Below are 27,447 nucleotides of genomic sequence, written 5' to 3' on the forward strand. Positions count from 1 at the left end.
ATGCTTTCAAACGGCAACATATAACACCGAGATATATCCCCTAGGGTCTCAGCACTTTTCGCCACCGGGCCCTGAAACCTCATAATTTCCTTAGAAAGCGTGGATTATAGCCTTTGATTTTGTTATTTTTTTTACTTTTTTTCGCCCGAAAATAAAAAATGCCGAGATGTTTATCCGGGAGTATAATTGGGTCGGTGGAACCATCCAATATGTCTTGAAACGGTAATTTTACCCGTTCGCAACTTGCTATGATTTCGAAAACTCAAGCCTACCACGGACATTTAAGACAACATATTATGATCATATATGGTTTCAAACGACATTATATGACCTCGAGATTTATCCATTAGGGTCTCAAGGCTTTTTGCTACGTGGCCGCAAAACCTTAAAATTTCCTCAAAAAGCTTGGATTATAGCCTTGAATTTTGTAATTTTTTTGACCTTTTTTTGCTCTGTAATAAAAATTGCCGAGATATTTACCATGGTCTCTAATACCCTCTGGGTGTCCAAATGGGTCGGTGGAACGAACCATCCAATATGCCCTTTAAATAGTTGTTTTACCCGTTCACAACTTGCATTTATTTCGTAAACTCAAGCCTACCATGTAGGTTCATGACAACATATGATGATCATATATTGTTTTAAGTGGCATTATATGGCCCTGAGATATATCCCTTAGGGTCTCAACACTTTTTGCGACCAGGCCTTGAAACCTCAAAATTACCTCAAAAAGTGTGGATTATATAGCTAGAGTTGTCAAAAACTGAACCGACCCGAGATTCCGACCATAACGGACAAATCTGAACCCAGCCTGTACTCGAACAATGGGGTGAAACTAGTGACCTGTAACTTGACCACATGGATTATAAAATCTTGATGATGCTTGAACAAATTATGAAAGGCGTAATTAAATACTTCCTCCGTTTCTTTTTACTTGTAACACAGCCTTGTGGCACTTGAGGTCGCGTTTATAAATTGTAAACGGATAAATTATTCATTATAATTTTTACAAATGATACTTAACTCTATTCTAATTTTCGTGTAAAAATTATATTGATAGAATCGCTCGTTTACCCTCACTAATCATCTCCTAAAACTGTGTGCCTAAAAGGTGTGTTGCAAGTAAAAGAAAACGGAGGAAGTAGTTCAACTTGGCCACATCGATATTTATTACTCCTTCCGTCCCCTTTTGATAGTACCTTATGGGCATGTTTCACGGGAATTAATAAACACAAATAAGAATAGTAAAAATACATTGAAAAAGTAAATTGATATTGAGTATGCAAAAAGTAGAGAGATAAAGTAATAAAAGTGCATGGGAAAACAAAATTTACATGGGAAATTCAAATTTGCACTAATATGGTTGCAAGTTGGAGGGAATTTTGGTTGTTGGAAAAAGCAAATGGGGTGAACATTTTGGGACTAAAATTTATCTATAAGGGACTATCAAAAGGGGACGGAGGGAGTAGAATTGAACTAAAGTCAGAACCCGACTCAACACTAACCTGAAACCGAATGTACCATCTTGTCAACCCATCCAAACTCGACTCAACACAACCCGAACCTGAAATAAACCCGATCTGATTTTAACTCGAATTGAACCCGACCTATATCCGAAAAGGTGAACAACCCGTTATAACTTGAATTGAAATTGACCCGACCTGAACCTGAACCTGATCTGAAGCTAGATTGATCCGACATAACCTAATCTTGATTTAACGCGAGACTTAATTTGACTCGACACAAACTTGACTTGAATACCCGAATTGACAGCTCTACGTTCACCCCTCAAAAAAGACACTTTTGCATAATACTCCCACATAAACTACCTTTTCCAAGTTAATAAAATTAGTCCATTATTCTAATAATGATCATAGATCTTAATCACATCAAAGCATGTCGTCGTATGTATACGAGTGCTAAACCAAAGAAAAAATGCTAGGTAATTATATCATGGCTGGAAAGAATAGTCATTTGCTCATTATTCAGATAATATTAGCTATTTTACTAGCCCTAATGATAAAGTTATTTTAAAGAAAAAAGTGGTAAAAATCTATAAAAGTCAATAACCTATCTTGTTCTTAAGTTAAATAAAATTTAGCTGCAAAGTTATGATGCAATTATTTCTTGTGTCTTTTTAAATCATGTGTTACCTTTTTGATACTCCTATATACTTCACTTCATGTTAAGGCCTAGGTATAGTCAATCTTCGTATGTGATTTTGGGCATTTTGTCCATTGATTAATTATTCGTATAGTCCAGTATAGTTTATGTTAAAGTGAAGCTTGAATTGAATATGAATCAAATATCAGATTTGGATTAACACAAGTTTGAAAAGCTTCAAAATCGAAGAAAAAACCAAGTTATTGAACAGAACTTTCTATATTTGCTTGTTGATGAATAAGAATTACTATATATATATATATATCCATGATAAGCAAATCTTTTTACATTTTATGTCAGATCAATATTTATCTGAACCTTACATTTTATTCGTATCTTGATCATATTTACATGTATTTTGGCACAACCTTGATGGGTATTTCCGTGGAGATTATAGTTCATTGTCATCCCTCGTGATCGATTTGAACATGTAGGTAGTGTAGAATCCAATGCCTAGCACTAGTATAACAGAAACAACGAGCCTCTTGAGATTTTCTGGCTTCTTCAGCTCGCTGAAAAGTCCTCTTCTACCAACAGTTTGTTTTGGCCTTGGTGTGTATGTACATTGATCTTTTACTTCTTCGTCTTTCTTAGGAGATTTGCCTCTTTCCTCCTTTGAAATTGCATCTTCTGCATTGTCCTTTTTCTCCATCTTCTCATACAAACCCTTTTGAGGCTCTGACAGAGGAGCCTGTTGCTGCGACTGAGGTAGTGGCAAAGGAGCTTGTGGTTGTGGTTGAGGCTGAGGCTGTGGCTGATCACGAGCTGGTAGCTGCGGCTTAGGTTGTGGTAGATCATAAGTTTGTCGCTGGGGTTGGGGTTGAGGTTGAGGTTGTGGTACATAAGGAGGCTTGGAAGGCATGGGAGCCTCTACTGCAGCTTTCCCTTTGTCTGCAAGCTGTTCAGGTGCTGCTGCAGGGGTGATTATTTTCGGCTGCCTGATGTAAAGTATACCACCCTCAAACTTAGCCGTGATCTCTTTCGTGTCACAATTAGCAGGGACCTGAAACTCCTTGTTAAAACGCCTCCATCTGTTATCACCAATTTGACGTTCTCCACTTATCTTAAGAACACGCGATGTTGTTAATTGAACCCGCAGTTGCTCCTTCTTATACCCTGCATGTAGAAAATATATTCATTAAAGAAGTGTTTCTTCATATCTTGATTAAACAAACCATGGAAAAAAATGTAAGAAATTTGTAAGTACCAGGGAGATAAATGAGGATGGTGTCACATCCTTCTTCGGTCACCATATCAGATGGAGGATCGTAATCTTCATAGGCGCGATTAGGATTAGCAACTTTGGCCATCTTTACCTGTTTCTAAATCTTGTTTGGTTTTGATTGTTTGAGATGAAAATTATGAGCTATGTAGTTGTCTATATATATGCATTCTCTCACTTGCCTTTCAAAGAGGATATTCCTATTCTTAATTAAAACCAGGATGTGACTTCTATGACGAGGGAAAGGAAAACAAATTCCTTGTCTTTCTCATACTCCTTTTTAATCCAAACTTTGATGGAAGAATCTCTTCATTATCAAGTCCCTTGACTTAAGCAAGGTTCACATTGGATGAAGTATTCCCTCTGCCCGAAATTAATAATACAAGTATTATTTTTGCTTTATATTGCTCGTGTTTTTTAATAATAATAATAATAAATAAATAAATAAATAAAAACTATTGTATACTCCGTACAGTTTATCAGTTTTACATTTCCTGATTAGGTAATTTGGTATAGGTGGTAATGAAATCTAACGAAGATTCTATCAGAGAAAAACACATATTTGGGGATAGAATTGCATTACAATAAGCATTCACTACAAAATACATATAAACTCATTACCATTAAGTCCATTGATAGCTTCCTACGAGCCTACGATTAACTTCTGCGTATTTAATCAGACCATTATGAATTGAATGGTCTAACAGGAACAGCAGCTATTGAAATTACCTGGTATAACAAGTGATTTTAACATTAGACATTACACTGTACACAAAAATTGGCTATTTACATGTAGTAAACCACACAAAACTGGACTCCGATGATACCGATTTACCGAGCCATGGTATACCCAAGGCCCCAGGAACCAGTGAAAAGGAGGCTTTACAATACAATCCTAGAAGGATACAGAAAAACACACTGCACTATCAGATTCCACAATCAAACTCACAACACAACCAATAATGATTAGCATGGCAGCTCTTTCATGTCATTTATTTACCGAGAGAATGCCATGCACATATCATTACCAAGGGCATCTGAGTAATACCCATTGTAATTCAGGCAAGTCCAAAACCGAGCAAGGCCGAACTCTCCGTGCTTGGGAGACTTGAGATAAGATGAATGCAGTTCTTTAAGATTTTCATCGAATTTTTTCTTTATCAAAATTATCTGCAGATGAAATACAGAAGAATAGGATCAATCAGTTATTTACTTATTCCATCCTTAGATATAAAACCTAAAGAGACATTCTTAAAAATGAAGTCAAACAATAATGAACAATCATCATTATATTAGTTTCTTGAAGAAACTTAGCCAAGTCAAACAAAAATGCAGAACCATAACGAGGACAAAAGTATGAAACTCCTTTCCCTCAACCCCCCCCCCCCCCCTCCCCCACCCCCCCTATAAACAGACAAGGAGTACACTAATGATAAGTAACATCTGTCACGTGAATGGAAGAAGTTTAGCAGGAACATCAAATAAATTAGAGTTCTGTCAAACGGCGAGCTTAATATAGGCAGGGATATGATGCTAAGTCTTTTACCTGAGAAAAATTGATCTGTGAAATATGGTCTATCAAACCCTGGTTGTCAGACTGAAAATCCCCCAGTCCATTGACAAGGCATGATCGAAAATCTAGGGCACATTGCAAAATTCTCTCAATGTTGTTTGATATGGATAGAGTTTCATCAGATAGGAAGCATCTGAAAAAGAGAAAATCATTTGTCATCTAAAGGTTGGTCGCCAAATGTACCAAAGATAGCACAGGAAAAACCTGCAAGCATAAACTTAGGTTTTTGCTCAATGAAGATATATAACATTAACTAAGCAACAACCTGTATCATCAACTTGAACAGTTCATATATGATAAGTACATAAATGACTCCAAAATTGTGGCTTCCTTCAGTTCTTTACTGGTAGCAATTTTACCTCTTTAAAATAACCATGTACTTTATCAGAGAACAGTCATTTTAAGATCCTTTTGTATGGCACATAGTCACATAATCCTCATCCCACAAAGTAAAGAATTTAACATAATTTAAACAGGAGTATACTTTATTCTTTTATATTAATAGTGTGCAGTACTGTAGTTACCTTTCTCCCTATTTCAGTCATTTAAATAGTGAGGGTATTTTGGAAAAACCAATGATAAATTATCAATATTTTAGAGAATGTGACAACTACTAGAAATCCCAAGAAATATAAGGCCTAATATCTGCATATGCTTTTTCCCTTCACATGGTGTGCATATTGAAAGCACGAGAAAAAGAAAGAGAAGCTTAAAGTAGCAACAGGCAAAAGTGGGGTATTACTCTTCTCTAATCGTTTTTAAACATGTGCATCTTCTTTTCCTAATTTTTAATGTTCAATGAGGGGCGTTCAGACAAGCACCGACAAGGGTCTTACTCTGAGAGCTTAATCCATCTATTACTGAATTACTGCTCTCATCTAGTTTTGCTTTCATAACTACTTCATTCATCCCACAAAAGTTGTCCACTTTTGATGTTTCACAAAAATTTAAGTTCATTAGACTTCACCCAAAAATTTAGTTGTCCAAGTTTTCCTTACTATTATGGAATCCACTACATTCATATACAGGTATCCAAGCAACAGTTGTACAAACTTTTAAAAAGATGACACAGTGTAGATGGTATGTCAGTTAAAAAGGGGAACATCTTCAAAATAGCAAAGTTGTTGCACTAATAGAGCAATAATCATCACATAAACTACTAGAAGCACGCAATCTTTGCTTACATGCGCATTGAATTTTTTAGGTACGCCATATGCACAGTTTCTAGATCCATCATATCTTTGACCTGCAGTAAAACAACTCAGAGGTGAGGCAGAGATCACAGACATCCAGGAAAGTGCATATACTACAAGAAATGGAAATATAAAAACATAAAAACTTCCGAGAGAGAGGGAGAGAGAGAGAGAGAGAGAGAGAGAGAGAGAGAGAGAGAGAGAAAAGAAGAGCAAAATGCTTAAAGGCAAGCCTTAGGAAATCCTGTCATCAGATGTGAGAAGGCTTACTAGTCTAGCACCAACTATGTCAACTCCCAAACCCCTTGATAAGCAACTGGCGTCACTTTCCAATGTTCAGATTTCTGAACCACTAAAGACTTTAAATGGCCATAAAGTGAGGCCATTATGAATAAGAATACAATGAAAAGGGTTGAAGCAGTTCAATTGGTATAGATATAATGTATTCAAAGATATGCTCTTACTTTTTAATTTTTCATTCATTGAAAATAAATCACTCTAGTCGAGTAAATCTGATAGGAATGCTTCGATAAATTCCTCTTTAAATACCTGACTGATTCATCTGATGCACCTCATGTGGCCAAGCAAACTAAGGAGAGAAGAAAGGAACGAACAAGGGTTTTTCTTTCTTTCTTTTTCTTTTTATTTATTTATTTATTTATGTATTTAAAGGTGTTGAGGACTTGAGGTATCAAAATATCAAATAGATAGGAATATGATATTATAGAGAACCAAGAGACATGAGACATAAAAAGAAACAAGGTATACTTATAAATTATAGCACTGGCTCAAACCTCATGCTTGAGGGAGAAGCAAAATCTACTCCAGGATACATCCGATAACTGCGATAGCACATATTGCTGCAACGTGGAGACAAAATGATTAACCTGATGCCTGAAACACAACAGTAAACTACATCATCAACCTATGATTATGTGGATTATGGAGTCACCTGAAATTTTACATAAATGTAGAAATCTATTGTAAGTTGTAATATAAATATATTGATCAAGAACATGAATAAAAAAAGAGGATATAGTAGAAATTAGTTACAGAACAGAATTACACAAGGGTATTGCTAGTATGATTCCTTTTTTCTCCAATTTTTCCTTTTTATTAGAGTAAAATTTTTGGTTTTGAAGTTACATCTACACTATGCATGTGGAACATCACATGGTCCAGAAAATTTGTCATTTATATCAAAGAAGCAGCCATATAGGAAAGAGCCACTTCAAAACAATTGATCGTTGTTTTCCATTCACATATTAAAACTAAGTAAAAAGCATTGTCTCATCAAAGGCCTTGTTTGGCTACTGCTTACTGGTAAGGGAATAATTGGAAGGCCCAAAAATCTATAATATTTTACTGGAAAATTTCAAGAACGTCAAGGTCCTTATGTAACAACTTATCCTGGAGCTCCATGTATATTGTTGTCTTCTTTAGTTCAACAAATTTCAAACTCTCTTAAAATTTACAGTAGTCAAATGTCCACCCATGGCATTGCATCCAAAAATACAGTTTTACAGATTCAATTTCTTTGGATGTTTCTACCAAAAAGAAAAAAGGGGGAAAAAAAAAAAAAAAAAAAACAGCAACAACAACAACAACAAAGTAGCGCATTGTATGTTGTACATAACTCCCAGCCCCTCTCCAAGCCACAGGCAAGCAATTTTCTATGTCTCGTAGGACATTCTATTCAAAAGATATGTGAAGCTTCTTGTAACTTAATTAGCCAACAATGCCATACATATGTTCCAAGAAAGTTTGACTTTCATATATTTGGAGTACCAAAGTATACCATCAGAGAAAGCTTTGGTTTTTCAAGTAATAACGAAACCACATTTTGGTACCTTCCCAAATTAACACCAAATAGCAAATGCACCCCACCCCCATCCCCTCCCACACACACACACATAGAAGCAAGATCAAAATTGGCACTCACCCCCTTGGCCCATTTAATCCAGCGACAATGGACTGTTGGGCACTGTGGAAATAATTCTGAGCTATCAACTACTAGTAACTACACCAAACCAATAGGTGGCGCCTACATGCAGAATTGCAGATGATAAGAAGTGTATTTGATTCAAATAAAACATAATTTTAGGGTTCCTACTTTGGACACAGATTTGATATTTCTGTATAAAGATGGTAACAGAACGACCAACACCAAAATAAGGCAAACAGAAGCTTTCTGGACATTTCAATTGGTACCTCAATTTTACGATGCAATTAAATTTTGTCCTTGCCTGCTGATGCTGTTCATCAGTCTCACTGATTAGGTGCTTATAAACCTGCAGAAACAAGCAACGTAAAGCCGTTTTCCAAGGTTGGTAATGTAATGTGAGAACTTAGAATCTTTTACTAGTAATCAGATCATAAATAGCACATTTTCAACACATCTACAACCACATATCATAAGCAAGAGCACCATATAAAGCAATACTGCATAAAAGTACATAACAGTGGTCATTCCCAATTTAGGTGACACATGTATTTTGGAAATTATGTTTCTATATTCTCACTTCCATTCAATCACGTGTCAAAAGTGTTTGTAGCAACTATATTGGGACAGAGGGAGTGCGATTGAGTATCAACAATAATTTCCCCAATTACCCAACAGAATAAGAACCATCAGAACATATGTGAGGATATGATGATTAGGTGGGAACACAAGAATTCACATTTCTCCCCCCCCCCCCCCCAAAAAAAAAAAAAAAAAAAAAAAAAAAAAAAAGGTATAATGGGAAATTACCTACTCGATATTTGGGTTCTTGAGTTTTGATTTCATCAGTTCATGACAGGTACAATTATATATCTTTTACATATATATATATATGATATGCTCTACCTTCAACAGCTCATTTACTGTAAACCATCCAATATTCTATTAGCAGCTCAATAAATCAATACCTTCAAAGAGCACCACACATCAGCCAAAGACAGAACAGCAAGCTTGAGCTGTATGAGATAAGTGAATATCTCAGCATACATTCTCAATGCATTTGAGGTCAGCACGATAGTGACCGGCCAATCAACTCTGTAACCAAGTCCTATAAAATCAAATGAATGGAGCCCTGCAATTCACATGATTACTAAGCACTTCAGATACTAAAGAGCAAGTGGCAGCCGCAGATGAGATATGCAGATCAAATAATTGAAAACACTGAGATGAAGGGATAAACCCAAAAGATTTGAAAGTAAGATAATTACCAAGTGCAGCAGCTGAAAAAGGAGTCGTATTCTGATTTTTCACAAAAACATACAAGCGACCCTTATTATGATCTCTTTCGCATGAAGACCTCTGGATTGATGACTCAAGTAACCCTTGAATTTCTGGAATTTTTTGATCTGCCTCTGTAAAGCACCATTTCTGCATCATATAAAGTAGTTAATAATAAAGTACAAATAAATCTGTCCAGTTTGCTGTTTCCAGTATGATAAATTATTTCTGTATACAGAAAAGAAGGAAAATATTCGTACATGATGCCAAAGAGAAGTGACAAATACATCTGCCCAGTCTGCTGTTTCCATAAAAAGATAACGTCGCAGAGCGTGAAAATGCTCCTGAAGATCAAAACCTCCTTCCAGTAACTTGATACTCAGCCTGCTAACATAGATATATCTGATATAGTGAAGGAAAAGCACCACTTGAATACAAAGATTTCTAATTAATTGATGCAGCATTTCTAACATTTTCCACGGAGGGTTTTTTTTAAAAAAAAATAAAAAAAAATAAATAAATAAAAATAAAAAAAATTGTGCATGTGTGGCTTGACAGTAATCACAAGATTATACAGAACGACATCAGATGTACAGAAAATTCCTTAAGAATAGAAAACAATACTAATATTTCCAAATCCAAAATATAGGGGATACTGCAACATAATCTCTTGCATGAGGCATTTGTCGATGATGAAATCAAGTGGAATTTCAAACATAGCCTCTTTGCCATGCTTGTGCTCTCTATTTGATTCATGATCAACTCTGAAAGAACCACGGAGCAAGACTTGCCAGCTACTCCCTCCACGGGCATTTTTCAGATCCTCTAGACTGTTCTCTGCATTCAAAGATGCAGCGGAACGGTCCAAATAATCCTTATCCAGTTGAAGTTTCGCTGCCTCCGGTCCCCTTCCAGAGATGTCCACATTTGCAACTTCTGTAGTTTTTGTATCAGCGGAGGGGAAATGTTCATGGCCAATATGGTGCCTTTGGTCAACAGATAACCTTCTTTTGTAGGCCTTCATAGGATCAGTGGCAGATGAAAAGTCGAAGCAAGGGAAATGTTTGCTAAATTTGGAAGAGTTCTCTTTAGGCTTATTTACATCTTGAATGAAAGCGTTTTTTGTCAGCATGGGGTTCATACTAAGAACATTGCTGGAGTATTTAGCATTCCATGTCTGGACAAGATACGAATTTGAAGAGGAAAGTTCATGCCCATGACATTCATTATGCATCAATGTACCCTCAGTTGTAAATTGCTTACTTACACTCGGCATGATCTTAGGCTGATCACTGTCACTAATATGCAAAATTTTGTCATCTTTGTATGTTTGGGCGATGCTAAAAGGATTTCCGTGGAGACCTCCTAAAGGCCACCCCAGAGAAGGAACTTCACCTGAATATTGAATTTCAGAAATCCAAGGTTTAGAGATCTCAGTTAGCTCTGTGCATGAAGCATCATGGTTCCTAGAACAAGAATCTATTAAGTCATTATGCATAACCTCTTCCACAGGTTTGCCAGAAGAGAGGTTAGAAAAATACAGAGAAGATAAATAACTTGGCTCGGTACATGCCAAACTATGTTGACAATCAAATGACTGCGCAGCATCAACTTGCTCATCTGAATCATCTGTCGATGAACATTCTGAAAGCTCCAGAGGATCAAATGTGTAAGAGACATCCTCTTCCATGCTAGAGACCTCTGAATCCCTGCATTGGACAGATCCAAATATTAAGGGAGATTGAAGAGAAAGGTTATTTTGTAAAACAATCAATAATAATTAACTAATTAAGATAGTTGTGCTACTATACAACACCCCAAATAAATGCACTCCATACAGAAAAAACTAGTCACATACTCTTGTAGGAAGTCTAGAAATTGTTGCCACCTTTTGTAAAAATGTAATGGGTTGTGAGTATGTATTACCATACCTTTATTTAAATTTATTAGTATGGGATGACCAAACTATTATTAAGAGTCCTGCGTAAATTTGACTCATTTTGAATCATTAAGATTGGGACAATGTGACAATATTATTAAATTAATTATAGTTTTACTTTAATTTTAATAAGTTACACTCCAGTTAAGCCATTCAACTTCAAACTTAATTCATTATTAGACTTGAATTTTTTTTATTTTTTTTATTTTTTTTTTATTTTTTGGGGTGGGGGGGTGGTGTTAGTGGGGGTTAGAGTCATCAATCATCAGTCATCAAAATTAGGTCAGCAGGCTCATCTAAGTAAAACAGATAATAACTTCCCTGTTGTTGCCACGATAACATGCAGCAGTGGATACATCAACTTGTCAGACTGTGAAAGAGAGATGTTAAATAGGAGAGGCACGAGAAAAAGATAAGATATTTACTGATTTAGATCTCTTTTTTCTGAAGATGAAGGGACAACTGGTGTCTTGTCCAAATTAGAGGAATATTGAGCATCTATGTTTCCTCCAACATAGCTGGTACCAACAAAGAATTCATCATACAAAACTACCTGCAAAAACAATTACCAGAAACTTGACTAAGAATGTGACAACTTCAAAAGGGTTATATCCCATAACGTAACCCAAAGTGAAAAAGGAGTTCTTTGGAAAATCATGTAGCAACGTCATATTTATGTGAAGAAATAGAATAAGAAAAATTGACAAGTTGATAAAAAGTTGTATAACTTTTTTTAAGATAAATTATAAAGTTGTATTCAAGTGAGGATGTAGGCAATCTCTACAGTTCCTCATCCCCAGATTTATGTTCACATTTCTTGATTCATCAAGCAACGAAAACTCGAAAAGGCTATGATAAGATGATAGATGTATGGTAAGAATCAGTGTGCCTAGTAATGGAGACGTACATTTATTTACAAGGGAAGTATGTCAGCTTGATTGAGAAGCTTAGAACCAAGGACAAGAAGACTTTATGGCACAATAGCCTTTATGCAATTGCAGATGCAATTGCAGGAAACAGCCCCCAAAACCTTTGAAAAGTAGGGGTCTTCTTGGCTTCCTTTATCATTACAGTGAAGGATTTCTAATTAGATGCTTCTACTGTATTTTTTATACAGTACTTAGAGTTTCTCAAGGTGGGCATCTACAGCAGCTTGATTTATAGAGGGCTGACATTGGTGGTGGCGGTCTTAGTAGTAATGGCGAACCATACAGTAGGTGTGTTAGTTTAAAAAATCAATGTTGGTTAAGCACAGCATCAGAGGAGACTCAGTAAGCATTAATCCCCTAACTGAAATCCCACAAAAACGTCAAAATGTTCTGTTAAAGGAAAAGAGAGGGCATTAAAAATTCCTACAAGGCTACAAGCACTCACTATAAGGTTGAACTAACTAAATTTTGCAAGAACCTTAGGAATCTAAGGTAGAAAGGTAAAACGATGATTTAGGTAAAAAAGACACATAAAAGATCGAAAAAGAAATACAAAAAACAGCTTTATCTCAAGCTAAATAACCAGCCCCTCAGATGAAACCTCTAAGATCATGAATAAAAGATGATATCCTCACAAATCAAGAAATTTATTTAATGTAGCTACAGTAGATGGAATAAAAGCCAAAATTTATCTCAAGCTAATCCAACTACCCCTCAAATAAAACATTTTAGATCACAAATTATTAAATAAGAACATAAAGAACAATGAATGGAAGGGGAAATTTCAGTCATTTCACAATATCTTTACAGAAACATAGCAAGCCCCTTTATCAGTTTATCACCCTCCCTGAGATGGTAGTTCACATTTAGCTGGACCAATTAGACAATATGAAAAAGTAGCCACAGGAAAGGAATCAAGCATCATGCAACAAATTCTAAATTCTCAGAAATTATTGCTATGGAGCAAGTCAAAAGAAAGAAATACATAACATAAATTACTAAATTCTAATACAACTCTTAATGTTTGACTCAAGGAAAATGTAATTCATAAATGATTAAAATGAAACTATTTTGGCCATGATAATAACTTAAATTTAGCAAAGAAGATTACCTGACGATATTTGATGTCTAAAGTGTCCATAAATTTATCAAGTTTTTTATGCATCTTGTAGTAGAAATTCTTCCTTGAGAGTACAGTGGCTTCTATTTCTCCTTTATTAAAACTTAATGGAGAACCAGAAACTTCACCACTGCAAAAGTCACTTGAGCATGGAAGGATGTCATCAAAAGTATCTTCTCCAGCATGAACATAATTGCACAGTCGAAGCAATTTCATTACCATTTGCAATTGCTGGCCTGCTCTCAGCAATGGAACTAAAACATCTCTAAGAAAACAAGGAATGGAAGCTCCATCTTGTTCCTGGAAGTATTTCCAAAAGAGCATCAACAGCACAGAACCAGAATATCTCAATCAGATAGCATAGAGTGCATGTTTGGTTAACATTCTGAAAAAAAAATGGGAAGTAGGACTTATTTGGTTTCTACTTCCCATGATCAGCAAAATAAAATTTTACACTTTCTAAGAAATGAAACTACATGGGAAAAACAGCTTCTTATGCACAACAAAGCAACTACATATTACAATTTCAGAGATTATTACCCTAACAGATGCCAATGGGAAGTCAACAGGGGTGCCAGCTTTACCATGTGAGTAAGGTGGAGGATCTGCAGATTTTTTAACTACAAATTCGTCATACGGGTCACTAATCTTGGCCTCATAAATCCACGATCTGATGAATATACAATATGGTTCAAGAGACCGAACAAAAAGGAACTTGAGCAGACTGCAGTGAGCTGGATCAACAGCCTGTGGGGATCAATCAAAATTATTATAAATTACAGGATCATACAATATTTCTATTTCTTTAAAAATAAGCCCCACGTTGTAAGAAGAAAAACAATAAAAGGCAATATTCACCAATGACAAAAATAGAGTTCAACCTGCTATTTCATCCAGACAACGAAACAAAGAGAAGTGAGGCAAGCAGGATAGACAACTTCGTCTCAGTGAGCAAAAATCTTATTTTGTCGAATGGTTTAAATAAGGGTAGCAACACAGCTATTTAGGTTAAATTGTCAATTACTCAACATAAATAAATACCAAACAAGGCAGCAGGTTGAACAAATATTTCGGCACAAAGTTTGGAGCACAAAGGGTGTAAAAAGTACATGTTGGCGTGAATGTATGAAAGTAGAGTTCAAGACTCCATATTTTTTTTTATCTTATACTATGACATGTCATGCACTTTTCCAACCTCCCCGTTCTTCTAACAATCCATACAAACAATTGTCCCTATTAAAAGCAAAAAATGAAAGAACATGGAGACAAGATATCTAGGCTTACCTGCAGCTGTCTATACAGAAAAGTGAGCAAATCTCCTCCACTAGGGAAGTTACGAAATTCCACACTTGCTTTGACAATCACATCCTCAAAGGAGATTGATGAAAAGCAGAGAGCCGAATCATATAAATGGCAAAGATGCCCAAGCACCTCGATTTGAACTCTCAATTCTTTTGTGTGCAGATAAGTCTCTAATAAGGTAACTTCAGAAAGTGAAATGCTTGTGAGACTACCTTGCTGTGAAGCCTTAGATACCGATTTGACTTCATTGCAAGAACGCCTCATATTCACAGAGGCACTTAATGTATCCAATGCACATAAATATCCTTCCAATACTGTTCGAACAGCAACTGCAAATGCTTGATTTACAAGGCTTTGTGGACGACGCCTCACATCAATACCTTCATCCATTTCCCCTGCTGGACCAGGCTTTGCTTGTTCTATCTCTGTCATGCCATCGGCAAAACTTGTATTCGTAAAATAATCCACAAACTTATGGAGAAGAATAACCAGGGAACCAGAAAAGCCAATAGATTTTAGTATCTTTCCCAGTGCACATGTGCTTAAAGATCTATTCCAAAGAGTTGGAAGACGATGACCAGATCTGTCAGCAGGATCCGCACATAGTAAAGTTGAAATGTGTTCAATACTAACAACTGCTGACTGAACACCTTGCAATGCATTCAACACCAAGCGCACCAAGCTTGCCTCCTGATAAAAAAATAATTCCAAACATAAATACAGATATCTGAGAAAGCAAGCGTAATAAATCTCTAACAGCATAAATGCTGCAGTTATTAAAAATGTGAACTCCAAACTTACATACATTATACAGCATCAACCAGTACACGACATTTTCACAACTTTCTAAGGTTTTGGTACGCGATTCAACCTGTATCTACCACGCAAACTATGGAGTACAATATAACAATGCAATCCCCAAATTATACCGGTTTCTTAGCATATGACTCTAGATTATTGCGCCTAATAATTCTGTTCCGTACAAAATCCCACTGTAAACATTAAACAAACTCAGTTCTCCTAAATTGACCTAAAGTAGCATAATTCAACTAAGGAAGAACAATCTCCTAAACATTCACAATGAAATATTTGAATCTACACTCAAAATTGTGTGAAACCTAAAATTGCATTCAATTATATCACCAATATCGCAAAAATAGAGCTTAGAATATAGCTAATAAAGAATCGCATACAATTCAACAAATTCAAACCTAAAGAGAGAAGAATTGCTTACTGAAACGGAGGAAATATCGTAAAGAGAGCCATGAAAGGAAGCATTATGTGTGGAGAGAGAAACAGACGCGCCATTTTCAGAAGGAATAGACTCCCAAGGTTTAGGAGGAAGCCATGGATCTTCTAGCTTCAATTGTCGAAGCAACGATTCTTCAAAATGTAAATCTACCGCCATTTTCTACCTCAAAAACACGATCAAACGACTCAAAATTAGGGTTTTGTACTTTCGTAACATTTCAATTCTTCTCAGGATCATACATTTTGCACAAATCAATTAACCTAAAAAAATCGATTGATTTCGACGAAGAGTGAGCTTCAATTGTGAACTGGAAACGATTCAGAGGAGAGAGAAAACTGTCGCCGGCGAATTTGGGAAGGTCGGTGTTCGGAGAAATGAGGAGAGAGAAAAAGGCGGGGAAAAAGAGAGTGTTTGTTTTTTTGAAAGGTTTAGTAGAGTGGTCCGGTGGGCGGATGATGGGTCAGATGCTCCGAGTCCATGGTCAATATAGTCACATTAGACGATTAGAGGAAGTGGCCCTAGTTCATATTAGCTCGCTCCCCGAGTCCCCGTTATAGTCTACTCCGTACACAAGTTCATAATAGAGGAGTACTATTGTTATCGTTGATTTTATACTGTTATTGGTGGGGTAAAAATTCTGATGGAGAAAAAAGTAAAGAGAAAAAGAGTGATTTTTAGTAATATGATTTTGTTGATTTTATACCGTTATTGTTGATTTTAGATGTAGCTAGATAAAGTAGTTATCTGTTATTCAATTTTTGCCTCTAAATATAGTCCATATCTGATAGTGGGCTATCACGTCTCATCATCTTAAAGTGTTTAATAGTGTTCATGCAATGTATTTGGTAGAGGGTAATAAGTTTTCATGATACTCCGTAATATATTAATATTTTAAGCATTATTACTTTATTAGCCTATGTTAGCATGGAGTAAAAATCTATCTTCAAACAATGAGTTTTTTTTTAAAAAAAAAATCATTAATACATACTCCTTCTGTTTTTAGTTAACACATTTCTTTTATTACATTTGCTAACACACAATTTTATCGATTACAATATCACTAATTATCTACATTGTAAAATTATAAAAAGTGGAAATTAGTAAATTTTATATTGAGACACTTCAAACGAGAGGTGATCATTAATATTAGCCCTAAATCTTAAGATTTCATAAATATAGATTCTTTTAGTAATTTCAAAACTTTTAACTAAATAGCGTAATTGACATCCACCCGTCTCATCGAAATAAACAAAGAAATTTCACAAGGCCCATGACAGCTTAATAATACCCCAAAACTTTCCACTCATGGACTGTTGTTAGTCTCTTGTCCATATTCAATTGTTCGTCATACTCTAATAGTGCCACACGATTTGACTAATCTTTGCCCCCACTATCGTATCCTGTTTTAGATAGCGTTTTAGAACCGCCCCTTAAGAAAAACATGCACATAAAAACAGAACACATCCTTTTTCTTTTCTTTGATTCTCATACTTACAACGATGCAGAATACTTCAGCTTCACTGTTACAGATTGCATTTAGAAAAATTAATAAAAAGATGTTCTTTGTTTCTTGAATTTTCAAATAATTACACCCTTTTAAGTTCATTGTATACATTTCAGTGATTATGACATATTTATAGTGATGGGTTCATTTAATGTATTTTAATATTTTATTAATTAATGTTTTGCTGATTTTGTTACGTAAGTCAAAATACTTGTCATTTATTGGATATTGTGGAGGAGCAGCCGAGCAGGTGTACTTGATTAAGTGATTGACATCTCAACTTAATTTGCTGCTCAAAAAAAAAAAAAAAAAAAAAATGGAGAAGAAAATTGAAGGAGGGAATTTGTTGTTTGCTGTTAATGGTGAAAGATTTGAGATACCCACTAGTGTTCATCCATCAACTACTTTGCTTGAGTTTCTCAGAACTCAAACTCATTTCAAAAGTGTCAAGCTTGGTTGTGGAGAAGGTTAGCTTTACTCAATTCTATTTATGTCCTTTTAATTTTATTTACTACCTCCGTTACAGGCTGTGTGCAATGATTTGACATAAAGTAGAGAGTGAAAATATCTAATCGTTGCACATAACCTGTGACGGAGGTAGTATATGGAAACCCGATGACAAATTCAGTCACCGGGTTTGTTGTTCATGTGTGTGAGATTGATCAATATTGGATATTGATATTGGGTGTGAATTGGCAATTGCTGTTTCATTTCATTAATGTTACTATTTGCATGGAATTAGAGACTTATATATTATGAAGTTTTTATTGGGTTTATGTAGGAATTAATCATGGTTTGATCTTTATATAGATTAGGATTATGTGTGTGTGTTGTTGGGAGTTTTTTTTTTCTGAATTTCAGGTGTTTTTTTTAAGCATTTATGTTGAAATTACAGATGAAATATCAATAAATTTATGTGATAGTAGGTGGAAAAAGAAAAAGAAAATGAAGTCTTATCCACAAATTTATCTTACTGAGTATGGGGAAGAATTGGTATCTAGAAATTCTGCTTCTGGTAATTGGAAAAAAAAAAATTTGTATCATTTTTGTTTTATATATGACTTCACTTGGTGTAAGAAATGAAAATAATTTCGATTGAAAAGATACTACATCCGTCCCACTGAAATTTCCTCATATGACCATTTTTCGGGTCAATCTGAGCAATCCAGTGGGATGGAGGGAAAAACAATGGTTTGCATGTGTAGAGGGAATAATGGATTGTTGGTACATGGTAACTTATTAGAGCAACTGTCAAATGGAATTTTAATCAGATTATTCATGGATAAAAGTGGTGCTCATTTTTACCAATTCTAGAATTTGGTTGTGTTAATTGTGTTTAGTGCACCTTTTGAATCTTTGTGAAAAGTTGTGTTGTCATTCACTAAGAGTAAGATGATATATTGGAGTTGAAATTGGTTTGTGACACAATCGTTCAATGTCAATAACTGCAGGTGGTTGTGGGGCTTGTATTGTTCTGCTATCCAAATATGATCCTGTACACGATAAGGTGGAGGATTATACAGTTAATTCATGCCTTACGCTGCTTTGCAGTATACATGGTTGTTCCATTACCACGACTGAAGGCCTTGGAAGTCAAAAGGAAGGTTTTCATTCAATACACCAAAGATTTGCTGGTTTCCATGCCTCTCAGTGTGGCTTCTGTACGCCTGGAATGTGTGTTTCTCTTTTCTCGGCTCTTGTCAATGCTGAGAAGAGTGACAGGGAAGAATCCTCACCCGGGTTTTCAAAGCTTAAGGTTACCGAGGCAGAGAAAGCCATTTCTGGAAACCTCTGTAGGTGTACTGGTTACCGGCCTATTGCTGATGCTTGCAAAAGCTTTGCAGGAGATGTGGATATTGAGGATCTAGGATTCAACACTTATTGGCAAAAGGAGGAGGGCAAGGAACTTAAGGTGAGTAGGCTGCCTGTTTATGATAGCAGTTGTCAGGTATCAACATTTCCTGATTTTTTGAAGAGTGAAATAAAGCTTAGAATGTTATTGGATTCGGGAAAATATTCTTGGTATACCCCATTAAGCATTGAGGAACTCCAAAATAAGCTGGAATTGAGTGAGGCCATCTACGTAAATCGTGTCAAATTAGTTGTTAATAATACAGGTACAGGGTATTATAAAGAATTAGAAGGCTATGACACATACATAGACTTAAGGTACATTCCTGAGCTCTCTATGGTTAAAAGAGATTCTGAAAGTGTCCAAATTGGGGCAGCTGTGTCGATCTCTAAGGCTATTGCTACACTGGAAGAAGGTGGTGAAGATAGACTGAGTGGGGGCAGTGTAGCAATGCTTAAGAAAATTGCTGCGCATTTTGAGAAAATTGCTTCTGGGTCGATCAGAAACTCAGCAAGTATAGGCGGAAATTTAGTTATGGCGCAGAGGTCTGGATTTCCTTCTGACATTGCTACTGTTCTCCTAGCTGTAGATTCTAGTGTAGAGATAATAAGAAGTTCAAAAAGGGAGACTATTAAATTGGAGGAATTCCTGGTAAGGTCGCCTTTAGATTCAAAAAGTATAGTTGTGAGTGTCAAGATTCCGATTTGGGAACCTTCCTCAAAATCAAATTGTAAAGTTATGTTTGATACCTATAGAGCAGCACCTCGCCCTCTGGGAAATGCACTGGCATATCTAAATGCTGCTTTCCTTGCTGAAGTTTCTCCCAGCAAGTCTTCTGATGGCTTCGTGGTGAACAAGATTTACTTGGCTTTTGGTGCTTATGGGACTAGGCATGCAGTGCGGGCTAAAAAAGCTGAAGAGTTTTTAGCTGGCAGAGATATTGACCATGAATCCCTCCGCAAAACAATGAATTTAGTTCGGGCTGCTGTGGTGCCTGAAAATGGCATTTCACATCCTTCCTACAGGATAAGCTTAGCTGAGGCATTTGTTTTTGAGTTTCTGAACAGTTTGGTTGAGCCTAGGTTTACAAGTTTAGCCTTGGATCAATACATTGGTTCTCAGTCTACAACAAACTGTAGTGTGAACGAGTACAATAAGAACCCTTTATTATTACCTGCAAAGCAGGTAATTGTACCGGGCACAGATTATCATCCTGTTGGGAAGCCCATTGGCAAAACTGGAGCTGCTCTTCAGGCATCTGGTTTGTTTTCAGTTAGTATACTAGCTGCTTTACAGTTTAATTTACCAATTTGATTTTATGTACAAACAGATCCACACTATGTTGTTTTGCTCTTGAATCTAAATGTCAGTATAGAGAGTAATCTGGATAAATTTGTTTTCATTGATTTATTTGAGTTAATTTGAAATGGACACACGATAAAATAAGGATAGTCTTGAATTAAACATGGTGCTCGGTCTCAATAAAGCATGTTCTCTCTATCACTCTTCAATGATAATAATAATGTTATGTTACTTAAATCGGCAAGTTTTGTGCTATATTCTTTAACGTTTTGAGTTACTTTCTGCAGGCGAGGCAACATATGTTGATGATATTCCTTCTCCAAAAGACTGTCTTCATGGAGCATTTGTGTATAGCACAAAGCCATTGGCAAGGGTCAATTGTGTGAGATACGAGTCTGAATCACATTCAGATGGAGTTGTTTCTGTTGTTTCCTATAAAGATATCCCACATGGTGGGATGAACGTAGGAGCCCAAACAATATTTGGCAAAGACTTGTTATTTGCTGATGATCTCACAAGATGTGCTGGTGAACGTATTGCGCTAGTTGTAAGTCGAATTTCCTCTTAAAGCCTTTTTAGGTGTCTTTTTTCTCACAGCTTTGATTCATCTTTGATTTGAAATATCAAGGAATACACAGTTCTGAAAGCATTACAGGTTGCAGATACACAGAGGCATGCAGACATTGCAGCTACTAAAGCAGTTGTTGACTATGACTTCGAAAATTTAGAGCCACCAATTCTGACAGTTGAACAAGCAGTTGAGAGGTGTAGCTTTTTCGAAATCCCTCCTTTTTTGTGCCCTAAACCAGTCGGCGACTTTGCAAAGGGAATGGCTGAAGCTGATCAGAAAATTCTTTCAGCTGAGGTACCACTCACACATTCTATGTCTATTCTTAAGTGTGTTTAAGTAGATATACTTGTCTGAATGTGAGCAACGGTATTCTGACTTCAAAAATTCTAATTCTTCTGATTTTTATGTTGGTTGTATCTGTAGATTAGACTCCCATCACAGTACTATTTCTATATGGAGACTCAAACTGCCTTGGCTATTCCAGATGAAGATAACTGCATGGTGGTTTATAGTTCTGCTCAAGTTCCAGAATTTACACAATCTGTGATTGCAAGTTGTCTTGGGGTACCTGAAAATAACATTCGTGTCCTTACAAGGCGGGTTGGAGGCGGTTTTGGAGGAAAGGCAATGAAAGCTATACCTGTGAGTATTATTGGTTTCATAATTCAGGATTTAATTTCCCTTTCATTAAGCATTTGTGCTCTGAATATATATCTTGCTTCTTTGACCACCACAGATGTATGGGGATATATATTATATGCTGAAATCACTTTGTAATGCTCGGTTATTTATAAATCCAGTTCTGAAAAAGCAGAAAACCTGGCCTTTCAATTAAGAAATATATGTAGATTACTTCTAGCTTTCCACCTCCACCTTTTTTTAATTAATAACACAATATTGAACATCTTATAGGTTGCATCAGCTTGTGCATTAGCTGCATACAAGCTTCATCGCCCTGTGAGGATGTATCTCAATCGCAAGACTGATATGATAACAACTGGAGGAAGACATCCAATGAAAATTACTTATAGTGTGGGATTCAAATTGAATGGGAAGATCACAGCTTTACATCTTGAGATTTTGGTTAATGCTGGTATATCAGTAGATATTAGCCCAATACTGCCAGCAAAAATAGTAAATGGACTTAAGAAGTATGATTGGGGTGCTTTATCACTTGATATTAAATTATGCAAGACAAATCATACAAGCAAATCGGCAATGCGAGCTCCTGGTGAAGTTCAAGGAACATTTATAGCTGAAGCCGTGATTGAACATGTAGCTTCTGCACTTTCGATAGATGTTGATGTTGTTAGAGACCAAAACTTCCACACCTTCGATAGCTTAACTTTGTTCTGTCAGGCTGCTGCTGGAGAGCCAAGTGAATATACTTTACGTTCAATTTGGGATAAGATAGCTTCATCTTCAAGCTTTAACCATAGAAAAGAGATGGTTAAGCAGTTTAACAAGACTAATATCTGGCGTAAAAAGGGAATTTCTAGGCTACCCGCTGTGTTTGGTGTTTCACAGAGACCAACCCCTGGTAAAGTCAGCATACTCCGGGATGGGTCAGTTGCAGTGGAAGTAGGAGGGATTGAGCTTGGTCAAGGTATATGGACCAAAGTAAAACAGATGGCGGCTTTTGGTCTGGGTATGATCAACTGTACTGGAAGTGATGAACTTTTGGATAAGGTACGAGTAATACAAGCAGATACATTGAGCATGGTACAAGGAGGGCTTACTGCAGGAAGTACTACTTCAGAGTCTAGCTGTGAAGCTGTAAGAATCTGCTGCAATACTTTGGTTGAAAGATTAACCCCACTCAAGCAGAGTCTACAGGAAAAAATGGGCTCTATTAACTGGGAGACACTTATTTTCCAGGTAAGTACTTGTTCAAGATCCGATCCCCAATGATATGTTCAGGCACACAAACTATTCTTTTTTATTCTGGCTGACTACGCTATAAGTAGGTTTGCTTCCAAAAAAAAAAAAAGTTGTAGGAATTTTCATTACTTTAAGGCCATATGATTTTCCAGCAAAAGTGTATAAGTCTCTCTGCTTGTTTCTTTACTGTATACTGTCAGCGCAAAATAAATTGAAGTTTCTTTGATGAAGTGCAATTTTTATTACTTTTTAAATCTTGCTAAGGAGTATATAAGTTTTTCACACTAATCAGATAATGAGCAACATGGATTCTCCTACCAAGCATAAAATGTGAAGTCAATTTATATATTTGATGTAGAAAGTGTTTAATAACAGTTTTTTAATTGCAGGCAGGCATACAAGCAGTGAATTTGTCGGCTAGCACCCTTTACAAACCCGATATGACTTCCATGCAATATCTGAACTACGGAGCTGTTGTTAGTGAGGTAAAACTTGTGAAATTAACCATGTTTAAGTCTCCCCTTTATTGAATGCATTTGTTGTATTAATTGAGTAATTGTTATACAATGGCCCTAGTTAAGCAAGCATCATGCTGTCTGAAAAGAAGTAATAAGAAATTAAGCCAAGAGTTACCTGTTCCATTTTTCCAAGGACTATTTCTTATGATACTACTTTCCTTCTACAGGTAGAAGTGAATCTCCTTACGGGAGAAACTACTATTTTGCGGTCAGACATCATATATGACTGTGGACAGAGTTTAAATCCTGCTGTTGATTTGGGACAGGTTGATTTCAATTAGCATCCTTACAGTATTACTTACTCCGTATAATATAATGCGTAAGATGTAATGACTTAAGAGTTAAGATACATTTTTAATTCAAGTGTAAGATTTAGCCTTCGTTCCGTTGACAGTACTGCTTAAATATAATGCTTATGAACTAATTTATTCAAAAATCTATTTTCTTAAGATGAGAAGACTAACCCTTGTGCACTGATGCCTTTTTTTTTTTTTTTTTTTTTTTTGTAATGATGCCGGGGTGATATGTTTTTATATTTTGGATTGGTTGTGAACCTACCTGACTCCCCTTCTTTAGTTGATAGTTAAAGCATCCAATTTGTGGCATTTTTTTTACAGATAGAAGGGGCTTTTGTTCAAGGTATCGGCTTTTTCATGCAAGAAGAGTACCTATCTGATCCTGATGGTTTGGTGATTTCTGATAGCACATGGACATATAAGATCCCAACAATTGATACCGTACCAAAACAATTAAATGTTGAAATTTTGAACAGTGGACATCATAAGAATCGTGTTCTATCATCTAAAGGTATAATTATACAACAGTATGCCTTCTGTCCTCTGATCGCGTAAGAAAAACTGTCACTTTACTTGTGTTTGATTTGCTTGCAGCATCTGGAGAGCCACCATTGCTTCTAGCAGCATCAGTTCACTGTGCAACAAGAGCAGCCATAAAAGAAGCAAGGAGGCAGCTTGCTTCTTGGAGTGGCCGTGCTGATGATTCCTTATTCCAATTACCTGTCCCTGCTACCATGCCTGTTGTCAAGGAACTCTGCGGCCTTGACATTGTTGAGAGGTACCTGAGTAGTTCACCTACTACCAAAGTGACTGATAAGCAATAGCCTTTGTGCAGGTTTGCACCCTGAACCTTCAGTTATGAAACATCTGTAATTGTAAGATAAATTCGTATGTAAAACTACATCCATTAAGTTACACATCAGATTCTACTACGTGTACACTATCAATTTGATCGTAATTTTAATTGCAAATAAAGGCGGGCGTCTATGGTGTTTCTTGATAGGCCGAGAAGGTGGAATACATCAAAAATTGAAGGATAAGAGAACGTGTAGCTGAGGTTGATTGAACAGCAACACACTACTGATAAAGATTGCAATTGTAATGCACAAAAAATGAATAGTTTGAGGTTATTCATGTTGTTTAGGGGGATCTCAGTTAGTTTCTGAATTCTGATTATGATACTTGTATACAGGAAATCAAATTCAGGCTTGTTTTGCCTTTTTCTGTTTCACATGACAATCACATCCTGAAAGAAGATTGATGAAAAGCAGAGAGCCAAATCATATAAATGGCTAAGATGCCCAAGCACCTCTATTTGAACCCTCAATTCTTTTGTGTGCAGATAAGTCTCCAATAAGGTAACTTCAGAATGTGAGATGCTTGTGAGACTACCTTGTTGTGAAGCCTTAGATACCGATTTGGCTTCATTGCAAGAACGCCTCATATTCACAGAGGCACTTACAAGGCTTACAATACTGTTCGAACAGCAACTGCAAATGCCTGATTTACAAGGCTTTGTGGACGATGCCTCACATCAATACCTTCATCCATAATTTCCCCTGCTGGACCAGGCTTTGCTTGTTCTATCTCTGTCATGCCATCAGCAAAACTTGTATTCGTAAAGTAATCCACAAACTTCTGGAGAAGAATAACCAGGGAACCAGAAAAGCCAATAGATTTTAGTATCTTTCCCAGTGCACGTCCTTAAGATCTATTCCAAAGAGTTGGAAGACGATGACCAGATCGTCAGCATGATCCGCACATAATAACGTTGAAATGTGTTCAATACTAACAACTGCTGACTGAACACCTTGCAATGCATTCAACACCAAGCGCACCAAGCTTGCCTCCTGACGAACATAACTCTGAACGTAAATCCAGTCTCCGAGAAAGCAACCGCAATAAATCTCTAACAGCATAAATGCTGCAGTTATTAGAAATGTAAACACCAAACTTAGATACATTATACAGCATCAACCAGTACACGACATTTTCACAACATTCTAAGGTTTTTGTACACGATTTAACCTGTATCTATTCACGCAAACTACGGAATACAATGTATGGATGCAATCCCCAAATTAAACCAGTTTCTTATCATACGACTCTAGATTATGGCGTCCAATAATTCTGTTCCGTACAAATTTCCATTATAATCGAAGTCAGTTCTCCTAATTGACCTAGAATAGCATAATTCAACTAAGCAAGAACAAACTCCGAAAGATTCACCATAAAATCTACACTCAAAAATGTTTGAAATTGAAAAATGTGCTAAATTATGTCACCAATATCGCAAAATCAGAGCTTAGAATTAAGGCTACTAAAGAATCGCATACAATTCAACAAATTCAAACCTAAAGAGAGAAGAATTGCTTACTGAAACGGAGGAAATGTCGTAAAGAGCGCCATGAAAGGAATAGACTCCCAAGGTTTAGGAGGAAGCCATGGATCTTCTAGCTTCAATTGCCGAAGCAACGATTCTTCAAAATGTAAATCTACCGCCATTTTCCACCTCAAAAACACGATCAAATTACTCAAAATTAGGGTTTTGTACTTTTGTAACATTTCAATTCTTCTCAGGATCATACATTTTGCAGAAAATCAATTAACCTAAAAAAATCAATTGATTTCGAAGAAGAGTGAGCTTCAATAGTGAATTGGAAACAATTCAGAGGAGAGAGAAAACTGTCGCCGGCGAATATGGGAAGATCGGTGTTCGGAGAGATGAGGAGAGAGAAAAAGGCGGGGAAAAAGAGAATGTTTGTTTTTAAAAGGTTTAGTAGAGTGGTCCGGTGGGCGGGTGATGGGTCAGAGGCTCCGAGTCCATGGTCATATACTCATATTAGAGGAGTCCGATTGTTATCGTTGATTTAATAGTCTCTCCATTCCTTAATACAAAGTCTCTTTCTAGTATTTATTACTCACATAGTAAAGAGAAAGAGGTTTTTAATTTAGGGATGGAGGGAACACTGTTATGGTTAGGGTGAGAATTCCGATGGAGAAAGAAGTAAAGAGAAAAGAGTTTATTATTATTATTATTATTATTATTATTATTATTATTATTATTATTATTAAACTGTTATTGTTGATTTTATACCGTTATTGTTGATTGTATACTATAGCTAAATGGAGTAATTATTTTGTCTAAGTTTTTACGTGAAAGTACATTTTTGCTCCTAAGTATAATCTATACCTGATAGTGGGCTATCATGATTCACGTAGGGCTGTCAAAAGCTGACACGACACGAAAACCCGACACGAAATAAGCGGGTTTGGGTCAAGTATTCTTGACCCGTTTATATAATTGGGTCGGCACTAACCCGACACGAAATTAAACGGGTTAGGTTTGGGTTGAAATTTTCAACCTGAAACCGACACGTATAACCCAATTATATAAATGGGTTGAACGACAACCCGCTTACCCGAACCCGACACGCTTAACCTATTGATAAAGTAGTAACAAAAACCGAATTTTTTTTTTCTAAACTTGTAATTTTGTAAATTGCCTTGGCACCATGTATACGTTTAGGTAATTTTTGGCAGTTAATTTGGCGGATAAAATAAATTTCAACTTTTGTAGATTAAAATTTGGCTGTTAATTTGGACAATT

General features: G+C 36.2%; 3 protein-coding genes across 5 annotated transcripts; 1 reads left to right on the forward strand and 2 right to left on the reverse strand.

Moving 5' to 3' along the window:
- Positions 1–2,396: 2,396 nt before the first annotated feature.
- LOC145618419 (uncharacterized) lies at positions 2,397–3,527 on the reverse strand. Its single transcript, XM_081673188.1, has 2 exons — positions 3,371–3,527; positions 2,397–3,279 (listed from the first exon to the last, which is right to left on the reverse strand). The coding sequence occupies exons 1-2, from the start codon at positions 3,471–3,473 to the stop codon at positions 2,555–2,557; spliced, it is 828 nt and encodes a 275-aa protein (XP_081529314.1). The 5' UTR covers positions 3,474–3,527; the 3' UTR covers positions 2,397–2,554.
- Positions 3,528–3,952: 425 nt separating this feature from the next.
- Positions 3,953–16,469, reverse strand: LOC145616263 (uncharacterized). The gene is made up of 15 exons (XM_081670959.1): positions 16,174–16,469; positions 15,896–16,076; positions 14,644–15,351; positions 13,900–14,106; positions 13,351–13,659; positions 11,736–11,863; positions 10,028–11,080; positions 9,632–9,773; positions 9,362–9,521; positions 9,062–9,225; positions 8,363–8,442; positions 6,946–7,045; positions 6,143–6,204; positions 4,932–5,091; positions 3,953–4,555 (listed from the first exon to the last, which is right to left on the reverse strand). Exons 2-15 carry the CDS (start codon positions 16,067–16,069, stop codon positions 4,382–4,384), a joined length of 3,621 nt encoding a protein of 1,206 aa, XP_081527085.1. The 5' UTR covers positions 16,070–16,076; positions 16,174–16,469; the 3' UTR covers positions 3,953–4,381.
- Positions 16,470–17,290: 821 nt separating this feature from the next.
- On the forward strand, positions 17,291–25,066 carry LOC145616261 (abscisic-aldehyde oxidase-like). Of its 3 annotated transcripts, none has more exons than XM_081670957.1 (11): positions 17,291–17,884; positions 18,869–20,530; positions 20,859–21,118; positions 21,227–21,436; positions 21,566–21,784; positions 22,055–23,020; positions 23,413–23,508; positions 23,709–23,807; positions 24,159–24,348; positions 24,432–24,672; positions 24,814–25,066. In XM_081670957.1, the coding sequence occupies exons 1-10, from the start codon at positions 17,734–17,736 to the stop codon at positions 24,659–24,661; spliced, it is 4,083 nt and encodes a 1,360-aa protein (XP_081527083.1). In that variant the 5' UTR covers positions 17,291–17,733; the 3' UTR covers positions 24,662–24,672; positions 24,814–25,066. The 3 variants fall into 3 exon arrangements, with proteins under 3 accessions (XP_081527083.1, XP_081527084.1, XP_081527082.1); XM_081670958.1 differs by having other exon boundaries at positions 24,841–25,066; XM_081670956.1 differs by having other exon boundaries at positions 24,432–25,066.
- Positions 25,067–27,447: the final 2,381 nt, after the last annotated feature.

This window comes from Chenopodium album, chromosome 26 (genome assembly GCF_948465745.1).
Source record: "Chenopodium album chromosome 26, dcCheAlbu1.1, whole genome shotgun sequence".
Lineage (NCBI taxonomy): Eukaryota > Viridiplantae > Streptophyta > Magnoliopsida > Caryophyllales > Amaranthaceae > Chenopodium > Chenopodium album.

What these genes read in the sequence shown, in the direction of transcription:
- LOC145618419 (XM_081673188.1), bottom strand. Translation starts at nt 3,473, where the DNA reads ATGGCCAAAGTTGCTAATCCTAATCGCGCCTATGAAGATTACGATCCT. An exon ending in CATCCTCATTTATCTCCCTG is followed by an intron (nt 3,280 to 3,370) that starts GTACTTACAAAT and finishes TTCTACATGCAG; the next exon opens with GGTATAAGAAGGAGCAACTG.
- LOC145616263 (XM_081670959.1), bottom strand. Translation starts at nt 16,069, where the DNA reads ATGGCGGTAGATTTACATTTTGAAGAATCGTTGCTTCGACAATTGAAG. An exon ending in ATGTGTGGTGCTCTTTGAAG is followed by an intron (nt 8,443 to 9,061) that starts GTATTGATTTAT and finishes TTGTTTCTGCAG; the next exon opens with GTTTATAAGCACCTAATCAG. An exon ending in CACAGATCAATTTTTCTCAG is followed by an intron (nt 4,556 to 4,931) that starts GTAAAAGACTTA and finishes TTTCATCTGCAG; the next exon opens with ATAATTTTGATAAAGAAAAA.
- LOC145616261 (XM_081670956.1), top strand. Translation starts at nt 17,734, where the DNA reads ATGGAGAAGAAAATTGAAGGAGGGAATTTGTTGTTTGCTGTTAATGGT. An exon ending in AGAAAATTCTTTCAGCTGAG is followed by an intron (nt 21,437 to 21,565) that starts GTACCACTCACA and finishes TTGTATCTGTAG; the next exon opens with ATTAGACTCCCATCACAGTA. An exon ending in CTGCTGTTGATTTGGGACAG is followed by an intron (nt 23,808 to 24,158) that starts GTTGATTTCAAT and finishes TTTTTTTTACAG; the next exon opens with ATAGAAGGGGCTTTTGTTCA.